The 23,484-nt window shown below is 38.6% G+C and overlaps 1 protein-coding gene and 1 non-coding gene across 8 annotated transcripts in view; both read left to right on the top strand.

The window, feature by feature from the left end:
• NBEA (neurobeachin) overlaps positions 1-23,484 on the top strand; it is a 637,956-nt gene that overhangs the window by 509,542 nt on the left and 104,930 nt on the right. For all 7 annotated transcript variants that reach the window (XM_037800588.1, XM_037800589.1, XM_037800586.1 and 4 more), the window contains 3 exons: positions 9,397-9,514; positions 9,856-9,958; positions 15,590-15,705. In XM_037800588.1, coding sequence (XP_037656516.1) covers positions 9,397-9,514; positions 9,856-9,958; positions 15,590-15,705 — 337 coding nt within the window. The remainder of the gene's footprint in view (positions 1-9,396; positions 9,515-9,855; positions 9,959-15,589; positions 15,706-23,484) is intronic.
• LOC119507496 lies at positions 19,254-19,380 on the top strand. The gene has a single exon (XR_005211255.1). It is a non-coding gene; the product is annotated as a U4atac minor spliceosomal RNA (small nuclear RNA).

The following is a 23,484-nucleotide window of genomic DNA, read 5'->3' as shown; positions in this document are numbered from 1 at the left end:
AAGACAACCCCAGGGGATGAGGGCTTGTCTCGGAGAACTTTGACAGGCAAGTAACAGATGCCCCAACTCAGGCAGCTTAAACCATAAAACATCCGTGGATTAGCGCATATATAATCTGTGCTGGGCGGGGTGGGCTCCACAGTGGATGGGTTCAGCAGCGAATGAATCAGCAGCTGGAACGTGGTTGGATGGTCTCACGTACACCTGTGCACAGGTGCTCAGAGGGTGCAGCAAGGTCTCCAGGCTCCGTCATTGCTGGGTGGTAACCAGAAGAGCAGGGAGGAGGGATCTCCTAGGCAGAAGGAGCACCATGTGCAGGGCACAGGGACATGAGGGAGCACAGCACTGTCAGGATGGCCGGGAGTGGAGAGGTGGGAGGTGCATATGGCAGCCCGATGCCGGGTGTGATCCCGCTCTCGATAATCATAGTTACCACTTATGGAACACCTACTGTGTGCCATGGTACCTATGCTTTATACACAAACTCCATTTTGATATTCATGACAGGGGGGCCCCTTTTTTTAAAATGCTAGAAGTTATGATAGATAGAATTGGAAAATGTGCTAGTATTTGTATGACATGTGCCTTTAAATGTAGAGAAAGGTTAACTAGAGAAAAGGTAGGTTAGCCCTTGAATTAAAAAAAGAAAACTTAAGGTTTCTCTCTCCAGTACACAGTTCTCACTACTTTTGTGTGTTTAAAATTTTTCATAATAAAGAGTTTTTAATGTTCCAAATGATTCCTCTCATAACATAATTGGATCTCTAGTGAAAAGCAGTTCTCTTTTATATCTACTCTCTAAGTCGAGACTGATTTGATTATTGCAACTGCGGTTACTACAGCTTCCCCATCAAATGTTGTATCATTTCTGATTGTACATAAAACTTTAATATAAAATATTTTCAAAAAGAGGAAAGCATTTGTGTCAGCAATTTACAGTGGCTGTAAAATCAGGCCCTATTATCAAATTGGTTCAAAGAAAACACTCCAGCTCATAAATTCAAATGATCTGAAATAGAAAAAAAAAAAAAAAATCTAAAGACAGGAGACATACATATAACTAGTTTAAAAAATTGTAGCTACACACAATATAAGAGAAGTTAGCATATTCAGCATGGAAATGGAAGTAAATACGACAGACTAGAAATCAGTTTCTTTCCGATAGTGTAATGTCTAGTTCCCTTCTCCCCACCCTCTCCCTTCTTTAAATAACAGCAGAAGGAAAAATACAAGATATTAAGGTTTGCCAAATTTTGAGACAATGAGGAAACACAGCCAAAGATATGATAATTACACATGGGGACATTTGTGAGTAGGACAAAAATGAGGCAGGCTTGCCAATATCATTTTTTATTTTGAGAGTTTTACCATTGAATATGCATTTGAAGATGAACTAGGCACAGAGGACTCCAGCTGCAACCCAAATCTTGTTTGTAAATTAGTTTTTTAAATGTTTCATTCAGCAAAAATTGATGGAGTTCCTTTTGTGTGCATGTTCTGTAAGGAATGCCAAAAAGAAGGCAGCCTCATCTCTTCCCTCATGAGGGCTACACTTTTTGGAGGATATGTGTAATAAAATAGATAAATTTAATAACTACTTGCCACAACTTTTGGGGAGGATGTGTGATAAAATAGATAAATTTAATAACTACTTGCCACAACTGAAGTTTTCCATAAGTTGAAAAATGTTTAAAGGATGCAATATCCACTGTGTTCTAAATATTGAGACTTTAAAATAAAGTTGTTATATCACTTTTCAGATATTTCCAGTGGACTCAAATATATCAGTGGGATGGTAGTTTGATTACTATGATCCATTTTAAAATACTTGAGTAGCTCTTTTTTAAAATGGAAATATAATAGCCACTCCTTTGTCTCTTTGAGCTCATATTTCCATTCCATTCCCCTCCAAAATTTATCTAATGTAAGATATTTTATTATTGAAAGTCTTTTATTGATCACCCTATTATAATAATCTGGAAAAAGTATATGTACATATGAATTAAATTTTTTTTTAATTCTTAAGACCATAAAATTCTAAATGTTTTAAAGATTTATTCTGGAATAAATTATTATTATAAATATTATTAGTCTACAGTCATATAGCAACTTAAATCAAAACAACATAAATATATTGTATAAATTTTTTAAATAATTAAAACTATCAAACATAAAAAGTGAAATGATATTGAAAATTCGTCTCTTAATGAGATGGATGGTTAATATATTCACGGAAGAATGTAAGTTGTTGCTAAGAATAACAAGGATCAATATCAGAAGGCCTCCTGATTTCTGCTTTTGCAGATGTAATTGCTGAGAAATATTGTTCACATAAATAAGTAGAAGAGAGTGAAAGTATTATGATATCAGTGTTACTAGATTTTTTGTACTCCTAAATTATTTGCCAAAGCCACCTAGCAATCCATTATCAAGAATTATTTTTTCATTTTTTCTCAAGTGACAGCCCAATTAGATCCAGCTTCAACTCTTTGCAAGCAAAGAATTTGGAAACCATCTGACTTGCAAAAGGATTTTTTAAACCTCGTCGTTAGGGGTGTGCACTTTTCCAATACATACTTCAGTATTTTGAGTCATCCCTTGTTGACACTCCTACCCCTCAGCAGACCTCGTACCCCAACCAGTACACCACACAGAGGAAGCTTTTTCTCCCTTAGATTTTATATTTTGAAATAATTTCAAACATACGGGACAATTGCAAAAACAAACCCACACAGAGAATTCCAGCACCCCACTCCCCCAGATAACCGGTTCCACCAATTTTAACATGTTGCCACATTTGGTGTATATTTCTATCATCTGTCTACCAATTCCTCTCTGTGTCTATCAGTTTTCTAAATATTTGAAAGTAAGTTGTATGCATCATGCTCCTTGGACACATAATACTTCCATGTACATTTCCTAAGATCATGGATATTTACTTACATAACTACCTTAAATGCAGTTATCAGGTTCAAGAACTTTAACATTGATATAAAACATACAGTCTACATTCCAGTTTTTTCATACATCCCAATAATGTGCTTTGGGGCCTCTTCTCTATTACTAGATCCAGCCCAGGATCATGTGTTGCATTTAACTGTCATTGTCTCTTTAGTGTCTCTTTTTAATTATGGAAATATAATAGCATAAACTGCCCCATCTCGAGCCCTCTCAAGCACACCATTCAGTGCGATAATCATACTCACAGTGTTGCACCACCCTCACCACCATCCGTTTCCAGAACTTTCCCATGAGGCAGTCAGAACCCTGCAGCCTTATGCATTCACTCCCATCCCTCCCACCCCATAACTGGGTCTCTACCTTCAGTCTCAGCATTTGCATTTCTAGCTGCTCCATAGAAGTGGATTCATGCAACAGCTGTCCCTGTGGGTCTGGCTGATTTCACTCAGCACGTTGTCTTCAGGGTCCCTCTGTGTTGTCACACATATCAGGACTTCATTTCTTTTTACAGCCGAATAAGCGTCCGCTGTATGCATTTTGCTTATCCACTCATCTGTTGGTGGACACCTGGGTGGCTTCCATCTCTTGGCAGTTGTGAATAATTGCTGTGACCACTGGGGTACGAGTACCTGTCCAAGCAGCTGCTCTCAGTTCTTTGGGTCTACACCTAGGAAGGTGGGCTTGCTGGGTCACACGCAGTTCTATGTTTAACTTTTTGAGAAACTGCCAAACTGTTTTTCACAGCCGCTGTAACATTCTGCATTGCCGCCAGCAAGGTATGAGTAGTCCTGTTTTTCCACATCCTCACCAGCACTTACTATTTTCTGTTTTGTTTTGTTCTTTTTTAATATTTGCTTTTCTGTTGGGTACAAAATGGTATCTCACTGTAGTTTTGATTTTCATTTCCCTAATGGTTAATAATGTTGAGCATGAATTTATTGGCCGTTTCCATGTCTTCTTTGGGGAAATGTCTATTCAAGTCCTTTGCCCATTTTTAATAGGTTGTTTGTCTTTTTGTTGGTGAGGTGTAGCATTCTTTATATATTCTGGATATTAAACCTTTATCAGATATGTGGTTTCCAGTTATTTTCTCCCATTCGGTTGGTTGTCTTTTCACTTTCTGAATAATGTCCTTCGATGCACAAAAGGTTTTAATTTTGATGAATTTCCATTTATCTATTTTTTCTTTTGTTTCCTGTTATTTCAGTGTAAAGTCTTAAGAATCCATTGCCAGATCCAGGGTCCTGAGGATTTTCCTTATTTTTTCCTCCAAGAATTTTATAGTTTTAGTTTCTTATATTTATTGTTTAGGTCTTTGATCCATTTAGAGTTACGGTGTAAGGTAGGGGTCCACTTTCATTCTTTTGCAGGTGAATATCCAGTTTTCCCAGCACCATTTTTTGAAGAGACTGTTCTTGGTCTGTTGAGTGAACTTGACTCCCCTGTCAAAAATCAATTGGCCACATATGTGTAGGTTGGTTGTTTTTTGTTGTTGTTGTTTTTTAACTCTCAGTTCTATTCAGTTGGGTCTTTCTGTCTGTCCTTCTGCTAAAATATGCTATTTTCACTACTGTAACTTTGTAGTAAGTTTTGCAGTGGGGAAGTGTGAGTTCTCCAACTTTTTTCTTTCTTTTTCAAGATGGTTTTGGCCTCAGGGTCTGTTGCCCTTCCATGTGAATCTGTTGATCAGCTTTTCCATTTCTGGAAAAAAAAATGGCTTTTGGGATTTTGATTGGGATTGCATTAAAACTTAGTTTCTTTTGGGAAATATTGACATCTTAATGACATTAAATCTTCCAATCCATGAGCACAGAGTATCTTTTCAGTTATTTTAGGTTTTCTTTCATTTCAGTAATGTTTTGTAGTTTTCTACAAATAAGTCCTTTACATACTTGGTTAAATTTATTTCTAAATATTTTATTATTTCAGTTGCTATTGGAAATGGAGTTGATTTATTGATTCCATTTGCAGATTCTTCATTGCTGGTGTGTAGAAACACATCTGATCTTTGCATATTGATCTTACTCTGTCACTTTGCTGAATTCATTTATTAGTGCTCGTAACTTTTCTTGTAATTTCTTTTTGATTTACCATATATATGATCATGTCATCTGCAAATTGGGATAATCTTACATCTTCCTTTCCAATTTGGATGCCTTTTATTTCTTTTCCTTGCCTGATTGCTCTGGCTAGAACTTCAGGTACAATGGTGAGGAACAGTGGTGACGGTGGGCGTCCTTGTCGTATGCCTGATATTAGGGGGAAGCTTTCAGTCTCTCACCAGTAAGCACGATGTTAACTGTGACTTTGGAATTAGGGTGGTGCTGGCCTGAGACCCACTTAGGAGGTGTTCTCCCCTCTTCCTTTTGAGAGGCATCTTTTCTTCGTTTAATTTTTTTTTCCTAATGTGCAATGTGAAAGGGAGCTAGGAAGTGAACTTGTCCGCCCTTCACAGGCACGTTCTCAGACAGCTGAGTTTTAGGAAGTTGAGGGTCTGGAAACTGATTGCTATTTAAGTTCTTCCATATACAGCTCAACATTTTTTTTTTTTTCTTTTCTTGTTCTCTCCATGCCTTTGGTTAATAGGAAATAGCCTCACCAAAACTGAATGGTCAGACGTGGGAGGAGGGCCCTGCAGACATCTTGCTGTCCTTGCCACCCCCACCCACCCACGGACCACCAGCAGCTGTAACCCAGCGGGGGTCTTGCGCCTGGGCCTTCCAGAACACGGCTTCTTCGGCCTGGTGGTTCAGCTTCCCTCGGGTTCCTTGGCTGCCTCTCCATTCGCTGGCAGACGGGAGGGGAGCAGGGGGGATCAGGTGTGACTGCACAACTGAAATTCCCTGTCAGCTGCTCTGTCCTGAATGTATTTATCTTCCGAAGTCATTGACCATTTATACGCAATTGTGAAAATAACAGGGATTGTAACCCTGCATTGCTCTATAAGCGCTTTGATTGAACAGTTCGACCCAAGTCTGTGGGTCGTGTCTGTCCCGCTCTCCACGGCACTTTCACCACCTCTGAAAGGGAAATAGAACGGGAAGCAAAGTTTAGATTTTTCATATTCAAAGAAAAATATATTCATAATTCTTGTTCTAACATTGTGTTAGACGATTTGAGATCAACAAAGCCATCACTAAACAAGTACTGTTTAGGTTGTACAGTATTAGCTGCCTTAAAAGGGAAAAAAGGTGAAAGTGATTTGACAGCCGTGTACATGTTTCTGACAACACGTGCGTGTCTGATACACTTGAGTGCACAGCAACCCTAGTTTTCTTCAACAGGATCATCAGATAAAATGCGTTAAGCGCACTTTGGGCTGGGTGGGTTGCAAGAGGCTCCTATTCCGTTTGGTTTTTCTTGCTTCCCATGTGCTCCAGGTTACAGGTGAGTGAGGCCGGCCTCGGTCCAAGGCCAGCAGGAGCTCGTTCCCCTTTCTCTCTTGTGGAAATGACGCAGTCAGCACAGACACTTCAGTGGTCACCTGAGAAAATCACAGACTTCATAAGTCTTGGGGTCAGGGTGCTTTCATATTCTTGTTTATGAACTATGTAGAATAATAAGAATTATGTTTATTCAGTTTTCAGAAAATGAAGCTGGATGAAGTAGGCAGTACTTGTTGATTAGATTCCAACGTAATTTGGGGAAGCCGGCGGGCACAAACCAGGTGATACGGAAAGGTTGATATAAGAAAGAAAACAAAACCCACAAACTTCAAGTAGAGATGAGAGGATTTAAATGGTTTTGAAAGATATCTTGGACTATAATAGAAAACAAACTTAATGAGTTCTTATAGAAAGCCCTGAAACACAAAGCATTATGTTCCTGGTAAAGGTATTTTTAAAAAATACAGGCAATTTCATAGCATTGGGTCATATTTCAGACCTGGGCTTGATGCCCAGATTTTTATAGAAATGGGCCTTGAGCTCCAAATTTAATCAAGTATAAATGATATTCCTTTACATTTCTAAAGTGTATACAGATTGATTAAACGCCTCTTCACAGGCCTGAAGGAGGTTCCCAGCTGGCCAGCGTGCCCCGAGTCTCACAGCGTCCCTATCTTATTCTCCCCTCGCTGCAGAGCCACACATCTCATGTCGAGCACTAACCTCGGTGCTTTCCCTTCACCTGGGAGCAGAGGAGAGAGCAGGGGCCGCAGGTGTGGACTGTGGATCAGAAGGCTAAATATTGTTAAGATACATGCTTCTAGAATAAAAAATTTAAAATATATAGCACTGTACAAAATAGTGACCCTCAGTGTAAATTATGAGCTATCGTTAATATAGAATAATACAGTTTTCATTTCATCAGTTGTAACAAAGGTGCCACAGGAATGCAAGGTGTTAATAATATTGGATACCGTGTGTCTGCAATTGGGTGGTATATGGGAATTCTGGGTTTCTGCATAATTTTTCTGTAAACCCCCAACTTCTCGAATAAAGTTTTTTTAAAAAAATTTATTACAACATGGTTCCCAGGAAGAAAAACAAATAAAAATGTATATGTGTGATATATAAAATATACCACATATATTTTGTGGCATACAGTATATAGTGTATAATTGTATACAATGTATACTATAATTAGAATAATGTATATTTTTATATCTCCATGTACACGCTCCGCAACCCCCTGGCATGCCGGAACAGTTACCGGGTGCCAGCACTGCTCTCATGGGAAGGCATAGGACCATTATACTCGTTTTACTGTTTGGATTTTCAAATGGCCTTAGTACTTTTATTTTTTGGTGAAATGATAATCTTAATGGAAGGTAGTTTTTATTGTTATGACTGTTTGATTTGTCTTAAAATGTTTCCTACTTGACAGAATAAAAAGTTAACAACCCTGTCTCAGCACCCTTCACCTCTTTCTAAATTATCCTGGTCTATGAAATTCACATCTGGAAATCACTGCACTCAACTAAGATTTTATAAATATAAACTGTGAGAAGTCACTGTCACCCTTTTGTGAAATGTATGCCAAAGTGTTTGGCATTTAGAAACTGACAAATATTTGTCACGTTCACTAAACAATAGACATATGAACTTACGAACAGAACTTAAATGGTAACTAGTGGTGTGTACTTTACTTTCATTGTCTTTGCCAGAACTACTGGTGAGGGTTATTGTTATCACTTTTTGCCAGATGACAAAAGTCAAATGGGGTTAAATAATTTTTCCCATGTCCCATAACTAGTAAATGGCAGAGCCAAGATCTGAATAGGAGGCTGACTGGCTTCAAAATGTTTCAGAATTTAAATACAGGTCTGACTGCCTCCAAAAACCTTCCAATATCTAGGGAAAGACAAGAACTGAGTTAAAGTGTAAGAAAATAGAATTTTAAAAAAAAAGACCAAAAGCTATATATTAAGTCTTGAGAAAGGAATGTGAAAAGGTACTTCATAACTTATTTTCAAAGTTTATTGAATATCATGTATCTAAAACTCAGTAAGTGTTTTCCACTTCCTCCAAATAAAAGTGCAGTTGATTACACAGAGTATACCAATGCAAACACAAAATGTGTTTATGTGTTTTTAATATTTCCCTGTGTATCCGTAAGGAATGTGTTTGCTGGAGATCTGGCTACAGTGGCATAATCAAATAGGGGTTGCTCTTTCTCCCGTAACTAAAGGCCCAGGGATGGGTGGTTGATGAGTTTGTTTCAGCAGCTCAGAATCAGGGCCCACCTCCCTGCACTTTCCTTGGCCTGCCTCTCATGGTTGTGCAGCAGCTGCTGCAGTCCCAGCCATCACATCTTCGTTCAAGCAAGAAGGAGAAAGGGGTGTGTTAGCTGCATACAGCTCATTTTATAAGCTTTTCTGAAACACGCCCAACTTATTAGCCAGAGATGGGTCAACTGTCCTCTCCCACAGTTGTGAGAATATCTAGGAAGACTGGGAAAAGGGCTGTCATGATTGGCTTAAACTATAGATCAGCCAAGCTGTGGTCCTGGGTCAAATGCAGCCCATCCCTGTTGTTCTAAAGTGTTACTGCAACAGCCACACCCATTCATATACGTGTATGAATGCTACATGTATATGTGTATATGAACGTTACCTAGTTCTAGTAAGCCAGAAAGAAGGGAGAGAAGGGATGTTGGAAAAGAACCAACTGTGTATGTCACAAGTGGTCACCTGACCCAATTATTATACAAGACCCAAAAGTCATAATTTATTTTCTGTTTTAAGTCACCGAGTTACCTTGAACATACAACTTTTCTGCTTCTTCATTTCCTGATAAGCCAAATAACAAAATTTTAAAAGGCAGAATTTTGCCAATATAAAGTATCAAGTGATTGACAATGTTGTGATATATCGTGAAATTTAGGAAGATAATCTCTAATTTACTGACTTTTATACAGCACTGACTAAGATACTGTCAGAATAAGTCATAAATACCTATTTTATTGATTGACACTTTACATTATTTATTTTAGGTTCTTGCATACACTGAGGGACTTCATGGAAAATGGATGTTCAGCGAGATACGGGCTGTGTTTTCAAGACGTTATCTCCTACAAAACACTGCTTTGGAAGTATTTATGGCAAACCGAAGTAAGTTCCCTTAAATATTTTGAAAGAAAATATACTTAGATTTGGATGTTATTCATTTACATGGTGTGATACTGTTTGGATTTTTCCCTGGTACATTATTTCTTTCTTTGATATGGTCTTGCTGAAAGAAATAAACAAAATATAAATAAATGAAAGAGAATTACTTTCTTTAACCATGTTAACCCTAGATTTCTCATGGATGAAGTTATATAGAAAGGTTCTTTTCCAAGAAAATGCATTACCTTTACAATAAATCATGATAGGCACTTGAAAATGATTTCTGAAATTGATGGCTAGCTCTCCTGTGGTTTTCTAAATCATGTTTTTTCTTCTTACCACAGCCTCGGTTATGTTTAATTTCCCTGATCAAGCAACAGTAAAAAAAGTTGTCTATAGCTTGCCTCGGGTTGGAGTAGGGACGAGCTACGGATTGCCACAAGCCAGGTGAGGCTGTCGTATTGCACATTATCTATGGTTTGTTAACATGTTTAAATCTCGGGTGACAGAAATACAAATGTGGTTATACCAGTATGATTATTTTGAGGGCTAAGGAGTTTTCTTTCTCTTCAGGTCATTTGTAGGGAAGTAGATTATGATAAACAGCTGTTTTAAGAATAGCAAAATAGTTAGGGGATAATTTTATTTAACATTCTGGAACACTCTCATAAATGAGTAAAAAAGTTTGCATATCATAGCAAGCATATTATTAAAACATTTTTAGATTTTAAGATCTTGGCAACAGTCACTCTAAAAGCCTCAAGATGTTTTTCATTAATTGCTGCATAATAGCGTATAAATTATGGTTTTACAAATGCTGTGTATAAATGCTTCTTCATTCAAGTAATAAAACTCTTAAAGTTTATTGAAATTTAATAGTCATCAGTTATGATGTCATTTTAGCCATTTCCTAAACCTGTCATCTTGGTATTTTGAAAGCATCATTTTGAAATCTTATTCTGTCGGAATATACTAGTCTAAATAGAAAACATAGTCAGTAATTACGAGTAATATCAGTTAGTCTGTTTTGGGCTACAGGTAACCAAATACCTGACTAAAAGGCACTTCAACAGTAGTTTCCGTTTGTTTCTTTAAGTAGAAAAGATGTGCGGTTAGGGAGCCGCCAGCCGTGGGCCAGGGTTTGGTGGTGCCAGGCCTCTCGCTGGCCTTGTGGGCGGCCTCGGGCACCCCTCTTCACGTGACACTGTCACGGTGGGCGAGGAAGGAGTACGCCTCAGAAGCCTTCTGGAATCTTTATCTCAGGCCTGTTTGCCCCTAAAACAGTCCCCACAGCGGGGAGGGAGTTGACTTGCTTAGCCCAGTCTTCCCCTAGAATACAGGGAAAAAGATACCTCTGACCCCCTTGGCACTTCCGACCTGTCCAAAACGGGGTCCCCGTTGACATGGTGGAAAGAGAGGGTGGCTCTGGGAGCAGCGGTGGCTAACACGGAGGTTTTTATTTTCCTGAGGATTATTGCAGAGCGCTGCACAGATAGACAGGAAAACTAATCTTTGTCCATTTTCCTTTAAATAGGCTACAGACATTTTAAAGACAGGGACTGTGTCTTGTTTATCTTTTAATCTATAGCACCCAGCACAGCGGCTAATTGCAGAGATGCTTTTCAAGTGCTATTCAACTGAGTTACCTCGCCTTCCAACATATCTGTTCTCTTTAAGGTTATAGCCTAGGACTAATTCACTGGCAGGTACACACTCGCTCAGTATCTTTGCTCGTAGAGTGACAAGATTAAATGGAGACATTAGTAGATAATGAAGCCCTTATATAAAATACAGGTCAAAGGAAAATGCATTTAATCTATCAAAAAAGGAAAATGAAGTTAGTTTTGCAAGACTTGTTCTTATTGAATCAAAGCTGACTCATAGTAATCACTATTTCCTTTCCCAAGGGCTTACAAACCATTTGTTTATTCATCAATTCAAGAATTTTTCCAGGACTTGACATTGAGAACTCACAAATAGTCATTATCTGGATCTGATGTCTTCCTTCACAAAATATTATCTGCTGCCTCCTGGCATTTTTCTCAATGACTGTGATTTCTCAGAGATGACCAGTAGGGGTTTCTTGATGACGTGTAATTCCCTTCAGTACACTTGGACGTGCCCACACCTGAGCTCACGAAAACAACCAGGAACTCATTCACTACCTTCCTTACCTGCTATAGGTATTGTTTTCCTCTTAAGCACATTTGAGCTCCCCTTTACTTTTGGAAGCTCATTCTTTTTAGCAGAAAAACTGGAAGCAACATAGGAATTCAGTAGTTTTGATTTCTCTGTCACTTAATGAAGCCATTCTGTCTTATAAGACCCTTTTTGTTTTTTTCCCCAGAGGCTCAACTTATTCTTAGTTTCCTAATATTGTCCTTTCAGGTTCAGTTTTACATATTTCTAGAGATATGTAGCCTTAGAAATAGCAGAAGGGGGAACGCTGAATCTGGGCTCAGACCTGCCACTTCCTGTCTGGGTAACGAGAGCAGGCCCTGGGACAGATCTGGCACCATCAGTCCTGGTCCAGAGGGTCAGTGCACTGGGGGAGAGGAGCCCACCCCTATCTGCTGTGAAACGGGGACAGAACCTCTGCAGAAAGGTCTTAAGAGAATTTCTTGAGATGATAAAGTGAAAGCACATTGTAAACTATAAAGCACTGTGAACGCACACATGCGTACACAGACAGACGCATCCATAGACTGTGTGTTGTGATATGTGAGCTCTCGTTACATTTGGGGAACTGCCAAGGGGGGGGGGCTGGTGCTGACCCTCTGGTCGAAGCCCTCAGGTGGGAATGCCTTCGTGGAACCCCCGAGGTCCAGGGGTCTGTTCTCTGCTTTGCTTCCCTGACTTTGAGTTTCGCCTGCTGAAGCAGAGTTGATTCAACTCTAGGGAACTTACTCTCAGCTAAACCCATAAGAGACTGATTTATAAATGAAAACGCCAGTTTATCAACAACACATATCTCTGCCAGAATAATTTAGGCCACTTCTTGGGCAAGATCACATTACAAATCAGATCGCTGCTTCAGGAGCCAAGATTTAGAACAAAGGGACTATATCTGTTAAGCCAGCATAGCCTAATGCATGCCTGTTTAATTGATCAATATTAGTAATATTGTTTATTGAGCACCTCCATGTGCCAAGGACTGTGCTTCTGCTTTAGCTTATAAGCATTACTTCCTTTAAATCTTAAAACAACTAACTTCTGAAATCAGAGAGGTTCATATTCCATTTGACAGAGGAAATTTTGAGGTGGGTAAGTTATTCCTCTGCCCCGCCCCCCCAGATCCCACTGGGTCCTTTACCCAGGTAATCACGGGGATCCTGCTGATAGGAAGTTCTCCATACTGAGCACCATCCTTGTGTCATTGCATTTTCTGTTCATTCAGCACAATTGATTAATTCTGCATTTGATTAGATTCTCAACTTAACGTTCCATTCCCAGGGATACACCTTGATTGTATTCACGGGATTCATGATTTAAAATGGTCACCATTTGTTATGAAACCTAATTCTTTTTATTTCAGAAGGCAATTTTATCTTCCTCTTATCCCCCAGTGCTAAAAGGATCCTACTGTAGCCCAAATATGTACCAGCCACTCTTAATCTAATATCTAAACTTGTTACAGGATATTTTGAGCAGCCCAGTTGGTTTCCTGTTTCCCATTTTTCTTGTTCATATGATTGAACTAGTAATTTAATTTTTTGGCCTCACACCTCTCCTCAGTGATCTTCCCTTTTAGGGTAGATGACTAAGAATTCAAGTCAGTCAGCGTGAACTTAACAGAGACACCCCCAGTACACCAGCATTGCTCACTGCTGAGGATATGTCAGTGAAGGAAGCACACTGCCTCTCTCGGGGAATTTACAGTGGGAAAGACGGATGATCCACAGGAAAACTGATGCTTGCCCCGAACTTGCTAAGAATCTGCTTTTCTAAATCTCCTTCCTGTGCCCACCTTTCTCTTCCTCACTATTACATCTTCAAAGGATGGCAGGATAAAACGTTCTCCATGATTCTCATTACCTACAGTTTACCTCCAAGCAGTTTGGGCTGGGCTGGGTTGGGTTTTTTTGGTGGTCAGAATTATTTCCAGATCAGCAGTTTACTTCTTAAATTTTCTGGGTTCAAAAAGTCAGCAAAGGAATTCAAGCCTTCACTATGTGCTTTGCTATTAGCAGCTCGAGCTTGCTGCAGGTGAGAACTTTGGTCAGATTACCAGGAACAGGATTATAATAGTTAACACAAGTGCACACTGGACTAAGCCTGGTGTATTAATTCTTGGATAATTCAGAAAACATGTTAGCATGTTACCACAGGTGTATGAAGGGAAGTGTACCTGGGTAAATTCTGAATATTGGTGCCAGTCTGAATCAAAATCTTGAAGCCCTTTATGTTGCTCTGTGAGAACCACATTATAAATTTATTGAAAAATGCACTGAATTGTAGGATCAAGGTGTTAAATATGTATACTGCTTAGCATTGTAATTAAGTGACCATTAGACTCATGCAGTTCTTTTGGATCTGGTAGGGTCTGTTATCTCAAACACATAACTAAGAAAGCTCCAAAATTTTGATTTGTGAACAGGCTGCTACATTGTAAGCCAGTGTTTTAAACCTTGAGTTACATCCAATTATCCTTAGCATTAATTCATGTTTGAATTAGCGATAACGTGTTCCTTGGCCTCCTTCACCCTCCTTGCCTCCCTCCCTTCAGCTGACATATATTTTAGCTCCTACTATGTGCACGACAATGCCTACTAAGATTCCACATGATAGAAATATTTGGTAATAATCCACTGACTGACGAAAATCGTCTGAAGGCCACGGTTCCCGACTGTGCCCTCCCCTCGCCCTGGGGCTGACCGTGAACGCACAGCGTGCCCGGGGTATTGGATATTTTGAGGGAAGCACAGCGACAATCTGGCAGGCACCGGAGAAGCTACTTCCTCACGTTAGTTCAAGGTTTCAGCTGTAGATAGTGCTGCATTCCTTTCAATAACATCTTTTTGAAAGTGGTTTTTTGGTGGTAGCTGATGAAAACTCAGTGTGGAATGGGAATTGAGGATGGGGGTGTCAGATTTAATTCAAGGCCAACAGACACAAACAATCCATTAAGGAACGATTGTGGTTCTATAAGAATGAAATTAAAATAGCATTTTTCCTTCAATTTATAAGTATTACATTTTCTGATAGCTATTAAATTATTAAGATGTAAGTATTTATTAAATAGATAGGCAAGAGACCTTTATTTGTTAAAGGATAAAAAATCATCTGAAATGTTGAAATGTTTTTGCGTCTTAATCATTTAATATGTATTGTAATGTCAGTGCCTTTTCTAAAGGATGCCATGAATTGAAGAAGTTTGGGAACCTCTGTCCTAAGTGGTAATCATTTTAGAAACTCAGTAATCTTATCATACTTTTATAAATACGGCCAGCTTTTATTATTTTCTAGACAAACAATTTGATCCTTAAAATATTCATCATTTGCCCAAATTATCCTGGTTTACTCCCTTACACTATTCCTTTGTCCTGACTTCTGAACCCGTACGTTTTTTTCAAGTTTCCCAGTTGGTTTGCTGTTGCGCGTCATTTGGGATACCTGTGCGGCAGAGGCTGTGTGTGTGAGCCTGCAGTATGCGCGGAGGCAGGTGCGAAGGGTGCTGTCGCAGCTACTGTTATCTGAGGTTTAAGTTGCTACCTGACTAGTTCCCTGCCTGGCTGGTTAGCATGGAGTAGAATTGCCATATTGTTTAAAATGACCGTAACATAGATGATTTACATTGAGCACGTTTTACCTTTGTTCTTGTTGACCTGAAAAATATCCATTTGCAGATACATTATACAAAATAGAGTTGCTTAGATGTATCTTCTCTGTAATATGTAATAAAATTTTTAGTTATTGCTAATATCTACAATTAAACTGTATTTGTAATTCATCTAGGAAGAATAATCCATAAATTATTTTAAATTAAATGGTTTCAAACCAACAAATCAGTTAACATTGGATTGTTAAAAGTCATAAGTCAAAAGAGACCATGTCTTTTCTGATTTGCTTAATTGCCAGGAGGATCTCATTGGCCACGCCACGACAACTTTATAAATCTTCCAACATGACTCAGCGTTGGCAAAGAAGGGAAATATCTAACTTTGAATATTTGATGTTTCTTAATACTATAGCAGGTAAGATGACTTTTAATCTCATAATATGTTTATGTTCATCAAAATTATCAGTAATATAATTCAAGAGAATACATTTTTCTCTGTGGATTTCAAATACAGCTTTAGAGTAAATGTTTTGAGCCACTCACATTAGATTTCATCAGAAACTCGACAAGCTGGTTCCAAGAGTGCAGATGCATTTATGGTTGAAGAGGCTGTTCCCTGCTCTCCTTCTGCCATTTCCTTTGCTGACAGCTTTGTCTGAAGGTTATGAGTCAACAAACCATTGCCAGAGTGTGTCTGAAATTATAATGGGAAAATGTGATTCCGCTGCTTTGTCATTGGCAGCAAGAGCAGGTAGACAGAGCTGCAGCAGGCTCTGCCCAGCACAGATGCCACCTGGGTCCTGGCGAATCGGGTTACAGCGTTGTGTGTTTTTTTCTGAAAATCTTCAAATAAAAGCATAAAGTCAGGTTACCTTTTCTAAATGATGAGAAACTGCCATCAACCCTGGCAGTGTCAAGCTTGTAAATTAAAGAAGGTGGTGGCTTGGGTTTTCTGCTAAATCAGTGGTTGTCAGTGGTTCAGCATGTCAGTGAGATTTAAGTACCTCTTTATTTTTTCCGAAGTTAAGCTCTGCAAGTCCTTATTCATGTTGAATTATAAAGAGTTCACTGCTGTAAATCAGCCTCTACAAAAACTTTTGGCGATCAGTTGTACTGAAATAACTCCATAAATATATATGCTTACCATGGTTATTGTCCTGTTAATGAATGAATGTGCAGGCTGTGAATCTATAGCAGTGCCCTCTGAGCTATTGCTTAAAAGGATTACTCTTCTAAATCTATCGTACATGAGTGTGACTGTAGATGCTGTAAGTATATATTAAATTTGGCTGATACAGATATGTGTTAGATAGGCAAGACAACTTTGTTAACAGGAAGGGATAAAAAAGTCATCTGAAATGTTGAAATGTGTTTGCGTTTTAATCATTTAATACATATCGTAATGTTAGTGCCTTTGCTAATAGGATACTAGAGGTTCAACTGAAGAACTGTTTATTATGATATTATATTTTATTACATATTGTATACGTATATCACAATTATATAAATATATCTTCATGACATACATCTCAAATAATCATATGTAATCATGCACACACATACATCTTAAACCTATTTACTCCCTCAAAGTTAAAAGAAAGATATTATACTATTTAATTAGCACACTATTTGCACATATAGATGGAATGAACTTAATTATCTGAAATGTAAGGAACTGAAGGTCATTAGATTATTGAGCTAAATAGCCTGATATAACAAAATGAGCATAAGCTTTATGCCAAAGACAAGAAGGATGGGGTCCCAGCTCTGCCAGTCCTCTGCCAGCTCTGTTTCCTAGGGTAGAGTTGGAATTTCAAGTTTAAACTCTGTCTTGGACTTTTCTTCTTTCAGTAGCAATGTTTAATATGTTTATGTGTGTTGTAATAACTGATATGTTTGGTCTTACTTTATGCATTTATTATTTTCAATTCCTTGTTTTTAAATTGTTTCTCTTTGGCTATATATGTAATTGTTTGCTCACCTCTTTATTGATTCAGAATGTAGCCATCTTGTAATTAATTCTTCTAGAGATTGTGTATACGTTTTTAAAAACCTCTAAACTGTTATTTCTCTTAATTTGAACTCTAAAATTATCAACGTTTTTTAATCACCTCCTTGTAAGATACGAACTTTAACTCAGTTTTACTCATCATTCATTCCTTATCTTTGTCAACGCAATTTATTGTTCAGAATCTAGATTATTATTAAACTCCTATTTTTTGGGTTAAGATTATTTTATGTCTTTTTACGTCATAAGAAAGATTTCAAACTCTCCATTAAAATTTCCTTTTTGTTCCTACAGGATATTATTTTCACTTACATGAATCTTTACTTGGTTTTTCAGAAGAATGTTCTCTTTATGGTCTTCTGAAGTACTTTTTTCCGTATTCTCTAAGATACGTGTTTCTATTTATCTATTCTTGAGCGCTCTATCCAGACCCAGTGTATACCATTAGCAGGCATATGATTTTCTCCTTGGCAGTGCCATCCGTCTGGAGATGCTGGATGTAAAGCAAATGGGCAGAGTGATATACCTTGTTCCCAGCTGTTTCCAGTCTAGCTGGCATTCATCTTACATGGTTCTGCTATTCTATGAAGGAATTCTGTCTGTGAATTCCTCTGTATGGAATGGATGGAATTCATGAAAAAAATTTAGCTTCTGTTGTTATCTAGTTCATTATTTTAAAGGGTGCCTCCAGTCTCCACTCCTGCCCACTTCATTTCACTTGCGCCGAGTGTATTTCCTACAATATGGCACAGAACCACCGTTCACCCCCGCCTGCTTTGTCCCCTGCTGCTTTCTGTCCGACTCTGGAGGGCGGCAGCCAGGGCGGGTCTTGCACAGGGACCACATCTAAAAGATGCTCGTGAGTGGTAGACAGGGACGGGCTCTTTCCTTGTCAGGACACTCCTTGAGTCTCAGAGCCAGAGCACACAGACAGTAAGAGGCTTAAAAGTGTCTTCCTATTTCTTCCGAGCACTGGGTCCTGTTTTATTTGATGGCATAAAGAATATTTGAGCCACTGACTTTTAAAAAGAATTTATAGAGTACTTCCTTTACATTTCCATAACTAACATTAAAGCTTGGTATATGTTAGGTCCTAGGATAAAAAGTATAAAATAGGGACCAGGAACTCAGAGCACTCAAAATCTAGTTGGGCAAGTGTTTTATATATATATATACACACACACATATCTACATATATGTATATATATAATGTATATAAATATAAATAAGAGAGCATTTTCAGACAGCTGGTATTAAGTGCTGAACAATGCTATAAATAATGTCTGCTGCAAGAGCTAAGCAGAGGAATTAAAGAATTTATTTGGCCCGGGAGAAAACAGGGCAGAGCTTTAGATGTTTCTGCCCGTTGAACATGTGTGGTGTGTTCAGTGAACGTGAGTCTTGCCGCTTGGCTGGAGCAGAGCTGTAGGTAAAAGCCAGATTGCAAAAAATCTGAACTTCGGTTTTTAGGATTCAGTACAGTTTGGAGTAGAAGGGAATGCAGTGTGGTGTTTTAGGAAAATTAAACTGATAACTATGTGTGGCGTGATGCAGAACTGAGATACCCTCGAATCAGAGAGAGCTGTGGGGAAAGGCTGTCAGAGACGGAGCTGTGAAGTCAGTTGGTCAGTTCTTTTAGTGGACCGTTTCCAAACACTTCCTGTGTGCCACACGCTCTCTAGTGAGACTGTAGAGGCAAGTAACATATGGTTTCTGCCTTTGAAGAGATCATAGAGTAGTGAGGAAATGGTGGCAATTCCAGTAAAAAGCCTGAGATACTGTAACAGGAGAAGGTACAAAGCCAACTGGGTTGCAGACCTAGAAGCCATTACTTAAAGCTAAGAGACCAGGAGATGCTTCGCACAGATGACACCCAAGTTGCAAATTGAAATATGGGTAAGAATTCACTAGAAAGTAAGCAGAGGGCATTTCAAGAAGAAAGAAAGTATTGGGTAACCATCCTTTTCTTGGGGTTGCGTTATTGTCCAATGAACGACTAGTGAGGGCAGTACTGCTAACGCCTATGCAACACACCCACATCAACTAGAGCTTCCGCTTTATCTTGGTGCAATTTTTGGAAAAACGAAAAGCTTCCTTTTCTGGAGTTTTGAGTTTAAGAATATCAAGGATGATTAAAGAGCATTTCAAGTGGTTAAAAAAAAAAAAAAAAAAAAAAAGAAACTATTGGGTAAAGATTTGGATTAAAGTAATGGTAACAGATGTGGCAAACAGAGAGAGGGAGAGAGAGCTAAATGATACTATGCACAGTGCCAGTTTCCTGGAAGTCCGAGCCACTGTCGCATGCTCTAGTGCAGTGGTTCTCAGCGGGCAGCCCCGCAGCGGCAGCAGCCCCTGGGCCTTGTGGAGGTGCACGGTAGGGGGTCCACACCAGACCTGCTGAGCCAGAAACTGGGTTCTGATACCCACCAGTTGGTTCTGAAGCATAAAATTGATCACCATTGCTTTGGCCATTTTAAATCGAATTATGAGAGCAAGATTTGCATAGAAAACATTTAGACCACGCAAGGAAGGATGTGATTAAGTGTAATTAAGTTTATAGAAGTGAGAGATCAGTGTGAAGTAGTCTAGTCCAGGAAGGCTTCTTAAAAGAGATGGACTTCAAATGAATTCTGAGAAGATTTCTGTTAAGAGGAGGTGATTTTGCAAGCAAACTGAACCTTTATACAGAAGTAGAATGACACTTGGAATAAGTTATGAATATCGTTGGAGAACATCCCTGGATATTTTCCTGCTAATTCTTCCTTGCCTGCATCCCGAAATCTAAAGTAGGGATGCCAGTTTATACTAACCACAGAATCGAAGATTTGGGTAATGGTTTTACAGAGAAGCTTCACTGAAGCCAAACCTTGAGCACCTGGAAGGGAAGCTTACTGTTGGAATTGCATCTTCCTGATTTGTGGGTGATACGTGTCCATTCATCCGCCTCTTACTGAAATGCTTTGCAGAGTGCCCTAATGATCCTCTAGCAAGGGCACTAAAAAGATGTCAGATTGTACCAATATCACTTTTACTAACATGGATTCCACTGAATAATCGTATCATCTCACAGCACAGTCTTAGGGAAACAGTGATTGTTCAGTAAATAAAAATACTTGTTAAATTTAAGTCAGTGGTTGAAACTAGTCTTATTTCTCAAAAGGATCCTGGTGTTTTATTGACAAATCATATTTAATTTCCTGGGTAATCCAAAGCCAAGAAAGGTTTGATTTTTGAAACATTTCTCTAATTATTAACATCAATATTCAGAAAAAAGAAAAAATAATAGTCAACATTTATTAAGCGATTTACGGTGTGCCAAGCATTTTCCCAAGTGCTCTATCTGTATTTACTTGTGTAGTCCTCACAGTAACCTCAGACTTAGGTTCTGCTCTTATCCCCATTTCACAGATGAGGAGATGGTGTCCAGGTATATTTAATTACTTCCCGAGCCTCAGAGGTTGCTGGAGAGCACCCTTGGGCTCAGCATCTTTGGGGGTGAGAGCAGAAGTAGGCAGAAGGTGACACTGAACCACAGCACGGGGTGACCGCTGGGAGCTGTTCTGCCTGAGGACGGGCCAGGCCTTTGGTCGTGCACCCTGCGTCACCAGATGCCACATCCGAGGAAGGAGGAAGGACTTGGTGAGGGGTTCCCTTGGGGACAGTGGTTCTGGAGGGCACCTAGCTGGGCATCGCCAGCCAATGGCATCCCAGGACCCTGCCCCAGGGCTCTCGGTCTTGGGGGCTTCACAGTCACCCCCAAGGGCTTCCTGAAGCACGGCTGGCGGGCCCACCCCAGAGGTGATTCAGTGCGCCTGGGATTTGCCTTCCTCACAAGTCCAGGAGCCACACTTGGAGAACCTGTGTTCATCATGTTCCTCAGTGGCACTCACGTCTTCCACGGCGCCGTCTGTGTCACGCGTTTGGATGCTTGTGATGGTGTGTTCTGAGCTTTTTATGTCCAGATCTTATTCTCCAGCGAGATCATGGGGTCACTGAGGAGGAAGAGCAGTTGCACTCAGTAAACACCTGTCCCCTGGGACCGCTTTGACACCTGCGTTTCGTGAGTGTGTGGTTTTACTTTGATGCTGTGATCTGGTCTAGAATTGCTGGATGAGGGGTTCTTTATATTTTCCGGATTGAAGAGAAGAGAAGGAGTTGGAACCTGGTTGAGAAGATAATTTTTTGACTTCACTTTTTTAAAATACCAGTCAATGTGACTTAATAGATTTCACATTTTCTATAAATATATTTTGGTTATTGTTCAGCACTCAATTTTATCTTTCTTTTTTCCCCAAAATATGGTTTTAATTTGAAATTAAAAGTGCAGCGTTATATGACCCATTTCTTGTTCTCCATCTCTTGAGGTCTCCTACTTGGTTTTGCTTTTCTCCTTTCTAGATGCTTTAAAACTAACACTTTATAATTAACACTAGGCAGCAGCGTCCTAGTATTAATGCTTTGTGTAGATTTTTAGACCCACATGTGAGAGAGATATATATACATTTACATATAAACACATTTCACTAATGTGAGTTTTGTAAAGATGTTTTACATAGTTAAAGAAGTTTGTCAAATATTCAGAAGACATCCTGTTTATAAGACACTTACCTAAAAGCTAGTTTATGTTTTTGTAGTCTTTATTTCATTCTTTATATAAATTTAATAATTATTTAATATAGAAAATTTTAAATATGGAAAAGTATAATTAAGAAAATTTAAGTCATACATAAACCTAGCCATAAATATCACACTTAACATTTTGGCAATTTGTCTATTTCTCTTCTTCTGTATGTGGTGTATCATTGGGAACCTGCTAATACACAGGTTAGCTTTCTACTTGCTCCATTTCATGAAAATTCATTGAAAGCAGATTTTTAAAACTGCATGAGAGTCCAATTTAGACCTGTGGAATAATTTATTTGACTATTTTTGAAACATTTGGGCTGTTTTTAAGTATTTAAAGCACGTTAAGTTTTGGAAGATTATGTAGAAGATTTTTTAATGATGCTCAGAGTTCTGCTAAAAATGTGGTTTCAACCTTCATTCCCTCAGTTGACCTGATCTCTGTTCATTGTGCTCTGAAAGATATAAACTATACTTCATCTTACATCTTATTAGATACTACTTTGAAAAAGATATTAATATCTGGTGGCATGCTTGCATTTAAAAAAGATAGTGAAATGATTGCTAACATAGCTTCGTGTAAATGATCTCCTGTTAGTTTTGAGAATTTTTTCAACGGCTTTTGAGTTGTTTTTCATATGATCAGCTAATGAATTCTGCACTACTTCCCCCAACCCCAGCCTTTTTCTCCTGTTTAGCATTTTCCACTTTTTTACTCTGTGATGTACAAGCCCTCACTGGTTAATTATGTATATATTTAGCTACTGCATGTGTTGGGCTTATTATTGTCATCTAATTAGATGTAACTTGAACTGCTTGCTTCTAGAAAAATCATTAAAAATTCTTTCCTAATGACCTGGAGATGACAAAATGTCTGTAAAGTGTGAAGAAGCAGACAAGCACAGGAGCATCGTTCTTAAAGAGTGCTAATCCAGATGCTGCAATCTTCTAATTAAACAATATTTTGCTGTCATTAACATTTTCACAAAGGAATTGCAGTTATAATTCCTTTGTCAGCTGTCTCTAGATCACTTTACCTTCAAAACCAAAGTGCCATGTAAAAACATTAAATTGGATGGTTTAATTAAAAAGTTTTTTCTAAATGAAGAAACATATCCAGTGTTTCTGAGATCTCATTTACTTCAGTGTTATTGTTTGAGTAGATTAAAGTCAGAGACTTGCAATATTTAATATTCATCTTCTGAGATTAACCCTTATAAGCATCACTCATTAAAAAACTACACTTACACTTCCGAATGAAGAAAGAGCCCTTTCAATTACAGGACACATTTAGTTACTAAATTTTAGCAATAGGAAAGAAAAAGAAAATGGTAAATACATATTAGTTGTGCCAGAATCTAACAGCTTTTTCTTTTTTTTTTTTTTTTTGGAAATGTATCATTTTGGGGTTAATATTATAAATCGTTACTTTTTATCACAAAAGTATTCCATAAAATAATTAAAGTAACCATGCTAATTCGTGATTAAAGCATTTGAATGCAAAGTCCCACCATACCACTTGATCACTCCTTTTCTTCCACTTTGAATACATTGTGCATTTTT

This window comes from Choloepus didactylus, chromosome 12 (assembly GCF_015220235.1).
Source record: "Choloepus didactylus isolate mChoDid1 chromosome 12, mChoDid1.pri, whole genome shotgun sequence".
NCBI lineage: Eukaryota > Metazoa > Chordata > Mammalia > Pilosa > Megalonychidae > Choloepus > Choloepus didactylus.
This window is presented reverse-complemented; position numbering and strand designations above follow the sequence as displayed.